General features: G+C 47.6%; 2 protein-coding genes across 2 annotated transcripts in view; one reads left to right on the top strand and one right to left on the bottom strand.

The window, feature by feature from the left end:
* The window catches only part of LOC128148845 (fibrinogen-like protein 1-like protein), a 33313-nt gene that overhangs the window by 4002 nt on the left and 12546 nt on the right, over positions 1 to 16765 (bottom strand). The window lies entirely within an intron of this gene.
* On the top strand, positions 2569 to 9457 carry LOC128148843 (fibrinogen-like protein 1-like protein). The gene is made up of 4 exons (XM_052803170.1): positions 2569 to 3297; positions 4966 to 5109; positions 7191 to 7253; positions 8340 to 9457. The coding sequence occupies exons 1-4, from the start codon at positions 3294 to 3296 to the stop codon at positions 8966 to 8968; spliced, it is 840 nt and encodes a 279-aa protein (XP_052659130.1). The 5' UTR covers positions 2569 to 3293; the 3' UTR covers positions 8969 to 9457.

The following is a 16765-nucleotide window of genomic DNA, read 5'->3' as shown; positions in this document are numbered from 1 at the left end:
TCCCTGGATCACCTTTCATCTGAATCCTTAGATGTCACCCCTGCTTGCTTGGTTAGAGGTTGGGAGCTCTTGTCCACAGCCTCATTTATTTTGGGAGAATCACTAAAGCAGCACTCTCAAGCCTATGGAGGGAGAAAGGCCCAAGCTGCCCTGGGAAGAGGGACCCTAGGCAGAGGGGCCACGTTCCTCTTTCTGTGGGGGCAGAGGAAGTGAGTGACTTACGGGCTCCCATGGGGTGCCCCCAGAGCTAATGCCAGCACTGAGCAATGCAATGCCTTGGGGTGGGGTGCCTGTGCCAGGGCTGGCAGGCAGGCTTCTGCTGGTGAGCCAGCACTGGGATCACTGGTGGCAACAGGGCTTCCAGGTGCAGCAGGAACATGGGCCCCACAGATCATGCAGAGGAAGTCCTCCCCTGCCCCTGTGTACAGCAGGCTCCACTGGGCTGCTCCAAATAGATGCAAATAGTATTTCCTTCAAAGAAACAGTGTGTCAACAGGACAGCTTATCTACAGACCAGCAGAGACCCCAGTTTTGACTTTAGCTCAAATATTCCAGTGGATGGTGTCTTCAAAGTTATCAAACAAAGGTTTTCTAAATCACACTGATGTGGGACCTCTTTCTAAGAAGACAACTGCAAGAGGACCTCTGAGCAGATATGAGTTGGAAACAGAGCTGAGGACAACCATTCCAGAGAGGCAGAGAAGGGAGCACCATGCAGGACTCAAGGGCAGAGAACGAAGGCATGAGCAAGCTCTCTGGGGGCAGCAAAGGCTGGCTGCTCCACACAGGCAGGCAAGTCAGAAGCCAAGAGTGCACCCCAAGGAGGCAATGCCCTTGATGGTGGGGCTCCGTCCTGCTGGGTCTGAGCACAGCAGGCAGAGCTGAGTGTTGGCAACAGCCCCGGGCAAGGCAAGCAGTCAACTGGGTCCCAGATCCTGGACAAAAGGACAGAGTGCAAAAGGCAGGGCTGGAGATAAGCTACAACATGGATCTGAGCGGTCCATCAAGGGAATAAGCTATCTACAGTGCAGGTCTAAGATCCATCCAGAAAACAAGGCCAGAGAGGGGACTGGAGACCAGTACTCACGAAGTGTGGTTCAGGTTAGGACTGAAGGCCCAGGGCCAAGCTGAAACAGGCCTCATGGGCCCAGGTGATGGTGCCAGGTGGGACTGGTCACCAGCCACTAAGGCCTACTGGTGCACTCAGGGCCATGACAGTAGCAGTTAATCCTGAAAGAACAAATCACACCTGCCTGGCTGGCTGTACAGGTCTCATGCTCCATAGGCCCTCAGGCTTTTGCTATAGCTCTTTGAGCTTACAAAGTTGCTTCTCAAGACACGTTCTGCTGCAGCCAGTTCTGAACACCTCTAGGATAGAAATCCCACAGCCTCTTTCTGGGCACCTGTTCCACTATTTGACCAACCTCATGTTAAAAGAAGTCCCTATTTCTAACTGGAATTTCCATGTTCCAACTTAGATCCATTGCTTCTCATCCCACCACCATGTACTTTCTTGAACAGTCTGGCTCCAAGTTCTTTGTATCCTCCCATGAGGTAGTTGTAGTCAGCAATAAGACCTCCCCATTGTCTGCTCTTCTCCAGGTGGAGCAAGCCCTGTTCTCTCAGATTCTTCTGGCATGTCCTGAGCTCCAGGCCCCTGACCAGTCTGGTGGCCTCCACTGGACTTGCTCCAGTCTGTCAATATGTTTCTTGTAACGAGGGGTCCAAAGCGAGACATGGTGCTCCGAGAGCCTGACTCCATCTGCTCTCCACCCTCCCACCACGTAGCTGTAGGCAGCAACAAGATCCCATCTCAGCCTTCCCTTCTCCAGGCTGAACAAGCCCATCTTTCTCAGGCTGTCCACAATATGTCATGTGCTCCTGCCTCGACTGTCATGGTGGTCTCAGGTGGACTCCTGGAGTTTTAGTCACTGTTGTGCACAGGGAAGCCCCACACAGGACACAGCACTCCAGCTGTCATCTCACACGTGGAAGTGAATAATCCTTTCCCTCACCCTCCTTGGCTGCATTTTTCCAGATGCAGCAGTAAACAGATCTGTGCCACAACTGTGGCTCTTTCAATATCAAACGTATATTGAGCAGGAGCTGGGCCCCAGGACACAGCTGGAGTTTCAGAGAAATCCCCTCTATGGCCTCCCCCCTGCCTGCTTTGCACATCCTAACCCAAACACCAGCCACAGCCTCCTGGAAAAGCTGGCTAGGGACTGGAAGCTGCTGGTGAGGCTCTGCTGAGGGTTGCTGCGTGCCTTTGCTTGCATCTGCTGTTGAGCAGAAGCAACAGCACAGCAGGGTATGCACAGGAGCCTCCAGGGCCAGGCAGCCACGCTGCAAGCAAACAGCCTGTGACAAAAGCCCAGCCTCCTCCTCTGCAGGCTCTGGCTATGTTGTGCTGTCCAGCACAAGGTGGATGCTGGGGTACAGGAGTCCTTGTAACTCAGAATACTGTGGGTATCAAACCCTAGGAAAAGGATAGTCTGGCATTTTCTGTAAAAAATCCATGGTGTAAGCACTCCTAGTAGCAGAGAGGGGCTTGAACTGAGACCATTTTGCATCAGTGTCATGTCACGATTCCCAAAACTCCCTTGTGACTGCCACAAGGGCCACGGTGCCAGGAGAGACTACAGTGTACGTTGTGCAAGAGGCAGTGTGGTGGTGGCAGGCCAAGCACGTCAGAAGGCACCTGGAGTGGCACTTTCTGAAGTTCGATGCACAATTTGCCAGGAACACTAGAGTACCTCTTCCCTGAAGGGTCTAATGGGGTCCCCAGTGGCCGTTGGGCTTGATGCCTGCTCTGGAGAGAGAGATTTATGCCTGATGTTTGATTTCCATCGAGGAGAGGGAATGTCATCTGGGTATTTACTTATGAGTTGAAATGTGCTGAGGTGCCCAGAGGATGCCGTTCCCTGGGGAAACGCTGCCAGGGCAGGGGGGCAGCCAGGCACTGTAAATGGCAGTTGTTTTAAGGCATTTGCTTATTGGCACCAAATTATTTGCTTTGCCTTTGAAGAAAGCTCTTCAGAGCTTTGCCTCTGAAGAAAGCTCACCTTCATGAGACACAGCCTTCATTGTCTGAGGACAAATCACTTAAAGATGAAGAGCAAATAAGCCATAAACCACTAGTCCTGTTGCCAACCAGAGGACAAGTGCTGTGGTTTAGGTCTCGTGCCTCCACCCCCTCACCTGCTGAGCCCTATAACTTTCAGGCTGGACACCCCTCTGGCCAGGCCAAAACTGCTCGGCTTCCCGCTCCGCAGGGTCCCCACAGAGACGGCATGGGTGAGTGTGGGATGGGATGGGAGGGGACAGCAGCACTGCGTGTGGCTGCGGATCACAGGGCACCACAGCACTTTCTCTTCTGCAGGGCCCCCTTCTCCCCACACCCCAGCCATCCCAGCGCTAAGTCCATTACATTGTCTGGGCTCACTGTGCCCTGGCTGGGAACTGGAGCGGGAGTCTGCATGTTCTGCTATTTTCAGGCTGTATCAGCATAGCCCTGGAGTGACAGATAGCCCATTTTACAAGCCTCATATTTACCAAACATGTTTTGTAATTTTCAGTTCTCCAAGGAAAGTATTAAATACCCTAGAATAGAAAACAGATCTTTTAGACATTCTTGCTTAAGGAGAGATATTGAACAGGTATCAAGATCTGGAGGTTAGATGCTCGAAAGCATCCACTGCTGTCCCCAGAAGAACACCCAGGAGAGGCTCATCCTCTCCCCTGCATCTCGCCACCCAGACCTTTCATGACCATTCATGGGGCAATGGGCCAGCAGTGGAGGGAGCATTGCTTCTCTGGTGGCCTAAAGAAGAGATGTCTTTAAACATGCCTCTAAACACAAGTGTATCAAGATACTAAATGTTATGTAGGAATTGAGAAGCAAATCAGTTGAACTGAAGTGTGTTTAAAAGACCTTTCCTGTAAAACTGTAACCAGCACAAATGATTGGGATGACTCTGAGCATTCCCAGAAAGGAGTGCTTGTCTCTAGGGTGGCTGCAATTGCACACAGCAGTTCCAGGCCAGCATCATTGGTCATTTTCCTTCTCAGTCATCTCAGGGAATGGTGCCAAACCCATGTATCTCAGGCAGTGCAATAGGTTTGGCTCTGCTCCTTTTTGAACAGTGGTGGGATCAGATTGGTAATCTGCCAGGGTGAGCTACATCTATCATATCAAGAACAGATTTCCCCATGGGCAGGTGTCTCCACAATGCCCCACTCCCTAGGAATTGTGATAAACTTTCTTTAATTTTATTTAGATTCAATATTGCAAAAAGTGTGCTGGTTTCCTAGCTGTTCTGAACAAGAACAAACCAGAGCAGCTGGCTACATATGGAAATCTTGAAATAGTCATATAACCATATAAAGGGCATAATTTGCACCATCCAAGCAGTAATTCCTGGAAGTTTGTGATGCCCCTCTCAGTCATGCTGATTTCATGCAGAGCAGAAAAGGAGACACGGCCCTGCCTGGGGCTTGTTCCCACGCAGACATCTGGGTTCTTACTGGCCACAAACCCAGACTGGAGGCAGGAGTAGTCCCAGTTTACACCATGTGAGTGTGTCACGGGAGCATGATGGGAGCTGGGAGGAATGGGGATTCCTCCCTCCATGCTCACCCTGCTTGTTATCTCCAGCCCTGAGACCTGGTTTTTACAGGGATTTCTGATTACAGTCACTTTGCGTTTGTACAAGGTTTTCGCACTTCTCCTGTGTCAAACACCACCGGCAGCAGGTGACACTGCTAATGACTCCTGCCAATGAGTATATGGCAGCTCACCTAAATGAGTGAATTGGGGCTTACAGCTCCAAGAGGGAGCTGTACACATAAAGAATTTTATTTTCCTATTTTACTCTGCAAGTAAAGGAGTCAAATGGGATTCATGACTTTCTAGTGGAAGAGTTATGATCTCTTTCTTCTTTTTCCAATCTCTTCCCATTTCAGCTAGCCAGCGCCTTTGTCTCCTGCTTTTCACTTGCCTGCTGGCCCTGGGAACATCTCTTCTTGCATTGGAGATACAAAACTTGCATCTCCTCAATGGCACGACAGATGAAATTATTAATGTTCCCCCAGAGTCCTCTCAGCTAGGTAAGTATACCACTACAATAGGGAGAGGCAAACAAAGTCATGTTCAGTCAGATCCTACGGAGACGTCCTCAGCAGCCTAACCACACCCCTGTAACACAGAGGAAGGACTAAATACTTCTCTATGTGTGGGCAATGCCAATGCAATGTAGGCTGTCTTACTGGAACAAGAATCATCTCCTCTCAGAGTCCTCCTCTGCTTGCTGCCTGTCTCTTCCGTCTGGCATGAAGCTCTTCTGTCCATAAGTGAGTTCAACAGTCCAAAGCCCAGAGTTCATAGGAACCCAGGAGGAGGGACAGGTTCGGTCTCGTTGGCAGCAAGACCAAACCAAGGGTGTTGTGGGCCATGGGCTCTTCCTTGGAGAAACAGTGTTAAAGATATTAAGGCAGACAATCTCTCTCAAAACAATGTTTTAAGGCCATGGAGAACAATGGCCACCTCTGGAAATCAAAAGGTCAGTGGAGAACTGAATTCAAGAGAGAGGTGAATACAAAGAGGAACTAAATGAAGTTAATACAAAGAGTCTAAGCAGCAGTACTGACACAGAGCAATCAGTCAGATGATGGCACAGAGTAACCTACAAATACCAGGGTATATTGGAGCAATGAGAAAGCCTCGAAGAAATGCTCCTGGAATAAAACTGGGGGCTGTGGGTAGGACATGACATGACAGAAAGAGCTGCTTCCCTTCTAAGGGAGGAGGAAGAGTTCTTGGCAGAAGAGCTCAAGGTCCAAGTGTTTGATGCTGGTTTCACATCAGCCTTCATTGCAAAGGTCAGCTGTCAGGAAACTACCAACACAGGGAGCATCCGTGACCGAGACAAGAGCTTGGGCTTCATCAAGAACTGCAAGTCTGAGTTGAGAAAGGGGGTGTGTTCTGGGCTTCACACTCATCTCTCACCCAGACCATTGGTAGGGTGCTCTGAAAACATGAGCAGCATGAATGCAAGACGGGTAAGCAGGGAGGCATGCCAGAGAAGACAGGCTAAATTTCAGAAGTCTTGACTTGTGGAGGAATGCTTCCAAATGGATGGGAAGTGAAGGCAGAAAGAAGCAGGGGCAGACTGTGGCTTACAAAAGGAGCATGAGTGAACAGCTTCACATGGCTGTAGTAAAATACCAGGGTAGGAAAGTCCTCTAGACCACATTACATGAGCGTTTCCCACTCCACACAGGCTCAGGCCAACCACCACATTCACTGGTGGGCTTCAAGATGCATTTGGAGAGAGTCAAAAGGAAAGGGGTCAAAAATCTGGCAGGCAGGCTGCGTCAGGGAAGGCTGAAGAACTGAATGGTTTAGCCCCAAAATCAGAAGACCATGGAGGAGGAAGTGATAGCAATATTACAGTCTGTCTGCAAGAAAAAGCATACTCTGTGTGTAGTAAGAGAAGGAATGGGCTTATACACAGTGCGAGAGGCTTGTTAAACACTTCATAAGGGATGGGATAGGAAAGCACCAGCTGAGAGTGAAAGCAGGGAGCAGATATTTGAGGATGTCAGAGAGCAGCTGCTGCAGGGTTAGGCGTCTGTTTCAGAGAGGGGACAGGAATGGCTTTTGTGATTCCATAAGCCTGTGATTAATTCTCTGTTTTATAGCCATCAGTGGATATGCAGAAGATGTCTTTGCAAAAGAACTGCATTAATTCACTCTTCCAGCAATGCCCTTAAAATTCCCTTCTGACCCAGCTGAGCAGAGCCCCTCTCCCAACTCCTGATACCTGCACCAGTTTTCCTGTGTCTGTTCTCACGTTTCTTTCCCCTCTTCTTCCTGAGTCCCTTCCTAACTGCTTCTACTGCACCTTAACAACAATCCTTCCAGTGTTGCCACCACCATTCGGGGTCTTTCCCCCACACAGTGTGTCCAAATCCCTCTCACCAATGAAGCATCTGCCCCATTTTAACACCACGTAAATTACCCCAAACTACCAACTGGCTGATATCTGAAATGGTAAAGTCCCTCTGGAATTAGGAGCAACAACAGAAAAACAGGAATATCATCTGGAGAAGATTATGCTCTCACAGCAGGCATTTGACATGTCTACTCTCAACACTCACTCCTGTCTCCTCTGTTCCTGTTAATTCAGGTAATGAAGGCAAACATGTTCGACAGGTCAGAGACATTGCCCCCCACCCACCAGCAGGCCATGGTAAGTCTCTTTTCAAGGAGTACATCTGCTCATAAGGTTTCACCATTGCCGGGCTCATGAAGAGCTCTCAGCCACTGTAGCCCCTGTCCCCTGGCTCCTCCCAGGAAAAATGTTGTTTTTCTGATAGGCTGCAGAGGTGTCACAGCTCATAACCGCGAGGGGACTCTTACCAGCCATGTCCTGGACTCAGTAGTTGATGAGGATCTTTAGCATGGGGAATTTTCTACCTAGAGATCCAAACTGGAAAGTGATGCTTCATTATTTGCCTTTGGAAGTTGTGATTAGTTATTTTCCTATTTTCACTATACAGTTGATGAGAAGACTGGGTAAGACAGGGACTGACTGCATCACTGAACTGACTGAGTCAACAGTAGTCCATGGGACCACAAGATCGGTCCTATCTGCGTAGGAATAACCAGTAGCAGAGGTAGTGGGAGCGGAGCAAGTCCCTTCCCAGAAGTGTGTAGGTGCATTCAGCTGTTTGTTGTATAAGGTGATGACACTCTGGAGCATGGAAAGGCCGTAATCAAATCAAATAAGTCAGGAAGTCTCTAAAGAGCTGCTCAGGTAAGCCCAGAGAAAAGCAATGGATTTGCCCTATTGAGATGACAAGGGCTGATTTAATTGTTAGCAATATGGATGTCTTGATCACACTCTCTCCAAGGTTTCTGAGATTACTATAAAGCTCTAAAGCCTCCATGCTGTAACAGCAAATGGCTTTATAACCCAGATTTGCATCTGTCTGTGTGGTGATACATAACCTGCGTGCTACAGGCAAATCACTGCAGCACTGCAAGACTGAATCCATCCTGGGCTAGGGTGCATTGTGTGCTGGGTGAAGGAAGGTCTCAGCAGGCCAAGACATTTTGGCAGCATGTCCCCATCAGTTTGAATCCTGTCTTGGGAAGATATGAAGTCCAACTCTTACATTGATCATTTCAAGATTTTGATTTACTTCTGTGAGCACATGCCAGGAAGACAGCCCAAGAATGTGTGTGCAAAAGGATATAGGCACAAAAGAAACACCAGGTGCTTTCAGTGTCTTATTGTGTGGGATTTAATAACCAACTCTATTTCCTGTCCCAGGTTGGCCCAAGGACTGCAGCGAGATCCCTGCTGGCAGCCGCAGCGGTGTCTACATCATCCAGCCAAAAGGGCTCCACCACCTCGTGGTGTACTGTGAAATGAATGTGACAAATGGGGGCTGGACGGTCATCCAGAGGAACCAGAAAGACACACCAGTCACCTGGGCTGAGTCCTGGAGCACCTACAAGTATGGCTTTGGGGACGTGCGCAGCGAGTACTGGCTGGGCACTGAGTACATCCATCAGATTGCCATGCAGAAGGTCTATCAGGTCAGGTTTATCATCCAGGACTCCACAGACAACATCAATTTCGCAGACTACAACCTCTTCAGCGTGGAAGATGAGTCCCATGGCTACCGTCTGAGGTTGGGCTCCTACACAGGGACGGCAGGGGATGCCATGACCTCAGACAATCCCAATACCATGCATGACAACATGAAGTTCTCCACAAAGGATAGGGATCAGGACACTTACAGTAAGAACTGTGCCTACAGCTATGAGGGCGGATGGTGGTACTCAGCTTGTTATTCTGTACGGCTGAATTTCAAGGGTGGCATGACATGGGGCAGCCTGTGCAAAGGGAACTGCAAATCCTCCCTTATCCTCATCAAACCAGCTCCATATTGTTAGTGCTTCTTCCCCCTCCTGTCCACACTGGACACTCTGCGAAGGCTCTGCATGGCCAAAGAGTTTGAGCCTTTCTGGAGCAGAGGGAGGAGCCCAAGGGTAGTAGGGTTTTAGTGAAATGCCGCTTTCCAGTTCTCTTCTCTGAGCGCAGGCTCCCCCTCTGCTCAGTTCTTTTCCCCTGTGCTTGCCAATGATTCCTTGTTATTATGTTCATAATCAGGAACAAAAAATTCACTTTTGAAATTTGTGGATTCCACATGTACCTTCCCTGTGGGAGGAAGACACCGAGCCTTGGAGTGACTTTTCATCAGAGTTTCTTAGCTGCCTCCAGAACTCACAGAAAGCAAAAAAACTACATGCCACAAATTTCCGTATACTCTGTGCCTCTCTGCAGTGTCTGGTAAAGCATCCCAATAAATTTGCTTCCTTGAGCTCTTTCTTCATTAATGAATGTCTGTTCTGTAACTCTGATGTGCTTGCACTGAGACGCCAGAAATCCCATGTCAGGTGCTAGGACTGGAGTCTTGGGGCTTGTGGAGGGAAAAAGCCTTGAGTGGTTCTCACAGGAATGGATGTAAGAAAATTAAATCTAGTTACACTGAGATAAAGGACCTGTGATCTGCACAGGAGGGTTCAGAAGGGACCTGTCATGTGAGAGAACTCTTCTCACATCATCACCATGTTCACAGTCCAGCGTCAAAAGCTGTGGCAATGTCCTGGTGCCAAGGTCCTGCTCCTGCTGGGAGGCTGCGTCTGTCAGGATTTGTTCCTCGCTACCTGTCTGTCTGCACAGTCATGCTTTGATCCTGCAGAAACATGATTTCGAAGTTGTCAGTAGATCTGTCTGCTGTGACTGAGAAGCAGTGAATTTAAATTGAAGCAAAAGAGAAGTAGGTTAGGTGTTAGGAAGCACTTGAATTAGGAGACACTAATGAGGGAAGAGCTCATTACAGGAATGAACTCACCATAGTCAAGTTTCTGAGATCAATTTAGATCAACCTTTGCCGGGAAAAGTGCAGACAGAACTGATGATGTGAGGCTGCAGGACAAGGCCCCTGCAGCTCCTCCATCCCACAACATGGGCACTGCCAGGACAGACTGTCTGAGAAGCACTTTCACCTTCACAAACCATTTCTGGCTTTGTCTTGGGGCAGCACAGCAACAGCAGTGAGTTCCATTTCCAGGACTGATGGCTAAGGGAAAACCCAGCCCTCGCTTGCCAGCTGCAGAGCCCAGTGCCATCCAGGAAGGTTTGAGAAATTAGAAAATACTGAAAGAAATGAGCAGTGGAGTAAGAAGAGCCAGAAAGTACCTTATACTGCTCCAGAGAACTGCCCTCAGCACTTCAGAGCATGGGGGGCACCTGTACCTAGGGATGTCTGAGGAAAAAGATTGCTCAGGGCTACTTCTACTGAAAGCAGCTCTCAGGTGAAGCAGGCTGCACTTGCTCTCCTGAGAGCCTCCAGCACCAAGCACTGAGCCCCCCTAAACCAGAGCACAGAGGACTGGTGGGACCTCAGAGTGTGATAATAGATAAGCGTTTGTTAATCAAATCTTGCTTATGTTAGTAGAAAAACCAGATGTCGGCCTTAAAACAGGAAGGAGGGAGTCTTGCATTAGCTACAGATAACTGGTAATGTAAACAATGTTTGTGCAAGCCTTGTGTTTATACAAAAGGTAATAAAACATGTATGTGTCAAGTGGGGGGCCCAGGGTGGTCACAGGAGGAAGACTTGGGGCCTGTAAAAGGTAATAAAACACGCATGTGTCAAGTGAGTGGCACAGGGCAGTCGCAGGAGGAAGACTTGGGGGCCTTCATCCCAGCAATCACCAGGAGGCAGAAAAAGACCCCCCTAGCAACAGATCGGCGCAGATGCGGAGTACACCAAGGAAGCCAGAAGGCAGAAAAAGACCCCCCTAGCAACAGATCGGCGCAGACGCGGAGTACGCTAAGGAAGATACGTATACCGAAAATGACACATATACCGGAAATAGAGGACTATAAGAACTGTGGCTACGGGAAGGGGGGTTGCGAGCCGTTGGTGGAGCAGTGGCTCCCCGGCCGCCCAGCGCTGTTTTGCCTATTTACCGCTTGCTTAATAAATTACTTCTAATTATTCACCACAGTCGGCTCCTGGACCTTTGTCCAAACTTATAACAATTTTGGTGCCGTGACTCGGATCCAGGCAACTGCGACTCGGGACTCGCACGCTGGGGAGGCGCCCCATCTCCGGATGGCCCCAGAGTGAGAATCTCCCGTGTCGAGACCTGGATGCCTGAACCCCTCCAAATTCGGTAAATAGGCAAAAGAAACTGCAGAACCCCATAATTTTTGTGCACGAAGACCAAGTGAAGACTCTGGAGTGAGTAAGTATTTTCGTATTTTGCGGTAATCCACTTGGTTGGGGTTGGGTATCCCGGAGTGTAACGGCTGAGAGGTCTCGGGGAGACCAAGTGAGTGCGGACCCTCCAGTAGTGCAGTTCTCGTAGCCCGCGAGGGAGCGAGTCACGACCGAGGGGAGCGGTGTGTGTGTGTGTGAGTAGACACTCCGGAAGATGGGACAGAGGAAGAGCAAGCCCTCTAATCCCATGGGTGGCAGCCAGAAGAAACTGCCGGATATTCCCCCGGATAGTCCGCTGGGGTTAATGCTTGAATATTGGAATGATTCCCCACAAAGGCAAAATAAAAGTAAGGAGAAAATGGTATACTATTGTATAGAAGTTTGGGGAGGGAAATCCCTTAAGGATCCCCATATAATATGGCCAGTCTTTGGGTCTTCTGAGGATTGGGTATGTCAGCAACTGAACTTATGGGTAAATGATAAAGGACCCCCTAACCCTGAGGAAAGAAGATATGCCGCTTTATGGGTACCGCAAGGGGATGAGAGGGTATCTGTACTTGTCTTAAAGGAAAAGAAGCGAGGGAGGTCATGCCCTGAAAATGATGCTTACGGGTGGCCCCCTCCTTATGCTCCTCAGCCGCCTGATTCACCCCCCAACCCTCCCGCTGCCGAGGGTCAGGATGACCCAGGGGATTCCGATTCGGACATGGGGAGCGGAAATTCTTCCCATACCCCTCAGACTCCTCAGGCCCCTTCCACAAGGATCACAAGGAGTAAAGCTAGGGAAGAAAAGTTATTTCCCCTCCGAGAAGTCCTTGTCCCTGGGGGTGGGGGTCAGGCTGGAATACCGGGAGCCGGCTACGTTTCAGTCCCACTAAACACCGGAGATGTCCGGGAATTTAAGAAAGAGATGGGAAATCTGTTAGAAGATCCCCTCGGAGTAGCTGAAAGATTAGACCAATTTTTGGGGCCCAACATTTATACCTGGGATGAAATACAGGCAATTTTAGGAATATTATTCACATTAGAAGAGCGGGACATGATTCGGAGAGCTGGGATGAGAATATAGGACCAGCAACATCAGGCGGGCCCGGCAGAAGACCAAAAGTGGCCTAATCAAAGACCCAATTGGGATAATCAGAATCCTGAGCACCGAGCTAATATGGCTGATCTCCGTGCAATTATTATTCAAGGAATTAAAGAATCGATCCCTAAAGGTCAGAATATCAATAAAGCCTTTAGTGAACAACAAAAGAAGGATGAGACTCCTACTGATTGGCTAGAGCGATTAAGAAGGAGTCTCCAGTTATATTCAGGAGTGGACCCTGCAACTCCTGTGGGTCAAGCATTATTAAAGACCCAGTTTGTGGCAAAATCTTGGATGGATATTAGAAAGAAATTAGAAAAGATGGAAGATTGGCAAGAGAGGGGATTAGATGAGCTGCTCTGAGAAGCTCAGAAGGTTTATGTAAGAAGGGAGGAAGAAGCACAAAAGAGACAAACAAGGATTTTGGTAGCAGCAGTGAGGGAAGGGCAAAAGGGAGCTTTTGCAGCCATGAGAAGCCAGGGGGGAGGTCCAAGAGATAGATCTAAAAGGACCCCTGTGCAACTATCTGAAAGAAAGACCGTGAAAGACACAAGGGACGTGGAATGTTTCTATTGTAAAAAGAGAGGACACATGAAGCGAGATTGTAGAAGGAGGATAGAGGATGAAAAGATGTTTAATGAGGATTAGCGGGGTCAGGGGCTCTATGTGCTGAGGACCCCAAAAGAAACAGAGCCCTTGATAACTTTAAAAGTGGGACCTCAGCAACAAGAAGTGGAGTTCCTAGTGGATTCCGGAGCTGAAAGATCTACGGTACAAACTTTACCTAGAGGATGTAAAATATCTCCCGAAAGAGTTAATGTGATAGGAACAAAAGGTGAACCCTTCAAGGTTCCCGTCACACAAGATGTAATGATTGAATAAAAATGCAAATATGGGGTTGGATCATTTTTGTTAGTTCCCAAAGCAGAATATAATCTATTGGGGAGGGATATGATTGTGGAATTGGGAATTAACCTAGAAATAAAAGATAAAGAAATAAAAATAAGATTGTGCCCCCTTACTGTGACCGATGAAGAAAAGATTAACCCCGAAGTCTGGTACACTCCAGAGACGGTGGAAAAATTAGATATTGAACCCTTCGAGGTCACTATTCGGAACCCTGAAGTACCTGTGAGAATAAAACAGTACCCATTGTCGCAAGAAGGGAAAAGGGGACTTAAATCTGAAATAGAGAGATTAATCAGTAAAGGATTACTAGAACCTTGTATGTCTCCTTTTAATACCCCAATTCTCCCTGTAAAGAAGCCTGATGGGAGCTACAGATTGGTCCACAACTTACGGGAGATAAATAAAAGAACAGTCACCAGATTTCCCCGTGGTAGCAAACCCCCACACCCTGCTTAGTCAACTGAATTCTGAAAATCAATGGTACAGTGTAATAGACCTTAAGGAGGCCTTTTGGGCCTGTCCTCTTAAGGAGGAATGATTTAAAAATCACCCTGAGAAAAGGACACGAATGAACCAGAACGTAACTGCTGTATGGGTAAACAATATAAGTGAGGCTGTGGGTCAGTCTGGACTACACATGCACTGATGATATAGTTATTACTTGTATAAACCCTGACTGTAACCGTTACCCTTTTGTATGCTATGCTTGCAAAGTGTGTCGGGAACAGTGGTGGACCCATTGCCATAAAGGGGAGCCCCCGAGAGAGGTGTATAGAGAGTGCTGGGAAAGGAGAGGAATTTAACTGAATTGGCCTTACAAGTAAAAGTCTCAACAGGACAACTAAAAGAGTGATCCAGAGAGTGGTGGGAAATCTTTAGCTTAAGTATAAATCCCGAAAAATATTGTTACTATCACAATGAACCCATTCCTTATATAGTTGAAATTACTCAAGTGTGTTGCCGTGAAGCCTTAAAGGGAATACGTGCGACTCACCAGGAGTTAAAAAAAAAAAAAAAAAAAAAAAAAAAATCGGTACAAGAACCCCTGAAGAATACCCCTGCTGCCGAGAAGATGGCACACCCCGTTGCTCGAAGCAACCGAGTAGACGGGCGAGGCAGAGGAGTAAAAAGGTGGGGAAGAGAAACCGAGAGCCCAAAGAATGGGATGGTACAAGAGCATTGGATGAATTGCCTCGAAGTTAACCCAGACTCTCAGGCTAAAAGCTTAACATCCCCTGGTGATTACAGTCGTTATTCCGACCCAAATGGCAACAACACGGCATACACTTCACCACAGATATCAAATCCATTGAATACAATTGGCCAAAAGCATACTCCACAATCCCGACGCATTTTGGTATTTTTATTGCTGCTATTGTATCTGGGAAATTCTCAAGGGGAACACAAATATGCACATCAACCCTATAAATGGACTCTAAGCAGGTGGGAGGACCAACAAAATATCCAAATCATAACTACGCCAGGAGCCCCAAGTTTTACTCCCACTCTCTGTCAATTAGTCCCCAGAAAACCATGCCACCCCAGCCTGGGATTTTATTTTTGTCCCAATTCAAACCCTGGGAAAGGATACTGTAACTATCCGAATGAATATTACTGTGCTTATTGGGGATGTGAAACTGTCGCCTCAGATTGGCAACCAGGGGGAGGCAAGGATCCTCATATAACAGTAGGTTGGGGGCCCCCTGGATGCACGCCACCTCAACGCGACTCTGCTGGTGCGACAATCGGCTATTGGCTTGGGAGTTGTGAATACATATATATAAATGTATCCAACCCTTCAGATCCTGGGTGGATAGTAGGTAGAACCTGGGGAATGCAATATTGGGAACCAGGAACTGATAAAGGGGGTCTGATCTTGATCAGGAAAGAAGTTTTACCAAATGATCCCATAGGAGTCAGCCCCAACTCAGTACTTGCAGGAGAAAAGGAGACAAAAGAATTAAAGGAATTAAAGGATAATGCTGCCACAGGGGTAATTAATGTCGCCTCTATTCCGGAGAATGAGCCGCAAGAGAAAATTGAAGATAATTCATTGTGGAAGCTTGTTCAAGCAAGCTACCAAGTGCTCAATGCCACTAGTCCAAACCTAACTGAACATTGCTGGCTCTGCTATGGCATCAAACCCCCGTTTTATGAAGCCATGGGAGTGACCTTTAAATTAAAAGAATCAATGGTTCAAACCCTGCCCAATGCCTATGGGGAAAAGAAATGGGACAAAAGCAGGGAATAACTTTATCCCAAGTCTCCGGAAAGGGTAGATGCCTGGGAAAAATCCCATTAGAAAAAGATCACTTATGTGGAGTAAAAACCTCACTAAAAGGGAAACCTCCAGCAGACTGGCTGATACCCGCAAGAAATACTAAATGGATTTGTTCTAAAACTGGAATTACCCCTTGTTTATCTCTAAAAGTGTTTAATGAAAGAGATGAGTACTGCATACAAGTGATAATCGTCCCCAAGATAATTTACCATCCAGAGAGCTTTGTATACGATTACCACACTGTACGGGAACATCACTTACAAAAAAGAGAGCCTTTTACGGCGTTAACTATAGGCCTGTTAATGGCTGCAGGGGCAGCTGGAGCAGGAACTGGTATTGCCTCACTGATCCAACAAGATCAGAAATTCCGAGCCTTGAGGGTAGCTGTAGACGAAGACTTAGTAAAGATTGAAAAATCTATTAGTGCTCTAGAGTCCTCATTAAGGTCATTATCTGAAGTGGACCTACAAAATAGACGAGGACTAGACCTAATGTTTTTACAACAAGGGGGGTTGTGTGCTGCTCTTCGAGAAGAATGTTGTGTGTATGCAGATCACACAGGGGTGGTTCGCGACACCATGACTAAACTCCGGGAGGGATTAGAAAAAAAAGAAAAAAAAAAGAAAGAGAAATGCAGCAAAGTTGGTACGAATCGTGGTTTAATCACTCCCCTTGGCTCACCACCTTATTATCAACGATAGCTGGGCCACTCATTTTGTTAGTTTTAGGACTTACTTTTGGACCATGCATTTTTAATAGATTAATCACCATAGTTAAGGGGAGGTTGGAAGCAGCACAGTTGATGCTAATTAGAAGTCAATATGAACAACTTAGAGAGGGCGAATTGCAAATCGAAGAAGCCCCTATCTTAGAAAGAGCAAAAGAAGCAGTGAGACGATTTGATGAACAAAATGGGAAAAAGAAAGAGGGGGGATTGTGATAATAGATAAGCGTTTGTTAATCAAATCTTGCTTATGTTAGTAGAAAAACCAGATGTCGGCCTTAAAACAGGAAGGAGGGAGTCTTGCATTAGCTACAGATAACTGGTAATGTAAACAATGTTTGTGCAAGCCTTGTGTTTATACAAAAGGTAATAAAACATGTATGTGTCAAGTGAGGGGCCCAGGGTGGTCACAGGAGGAAGACTTGGGGCCTGTAAAAGGTAATAAAACACGCATGTG

The sequence above is a fragment of the Harpia harpyja genome, chromosome 12 (genome assembly GCF_026419915.1).
Source record: "Harpia harpyja isolate bHarHar1 chromosome 12, bHarHar1 primary haplotype, whole genome shotgun sequence".
In the NCBI taxonomy this organism is placed as follows: Eukaryota; Metazoa; Chordata; class Aves; order Accipitriformes; family Accipitridae; genus Harpia; species Harpia harpyja.
This window is presented reverse-complemented; position numbering and strand designations above follow the sequence as displayed.

Bases quoted from the DNA above. Each gene is read 5' to 3' on its own strand.
- LOC128148843 (XM_052803170.1), top strand. The intron at 5,110-7,190 runs GTAAGTATACCA...CTGTTAATTCAG, and splicing joins CCCAGAGTCCTCTCAGCTAG to GTAATGAAGGCAAACATGTT. The intron at 7,254-8,339 runs GTAAGTCTCTTT...TTCCTGTCCCAG, and splicing joins CCACCCACCAGCAGGCCATG to GTTGGCCCAAGGACTGCAGC.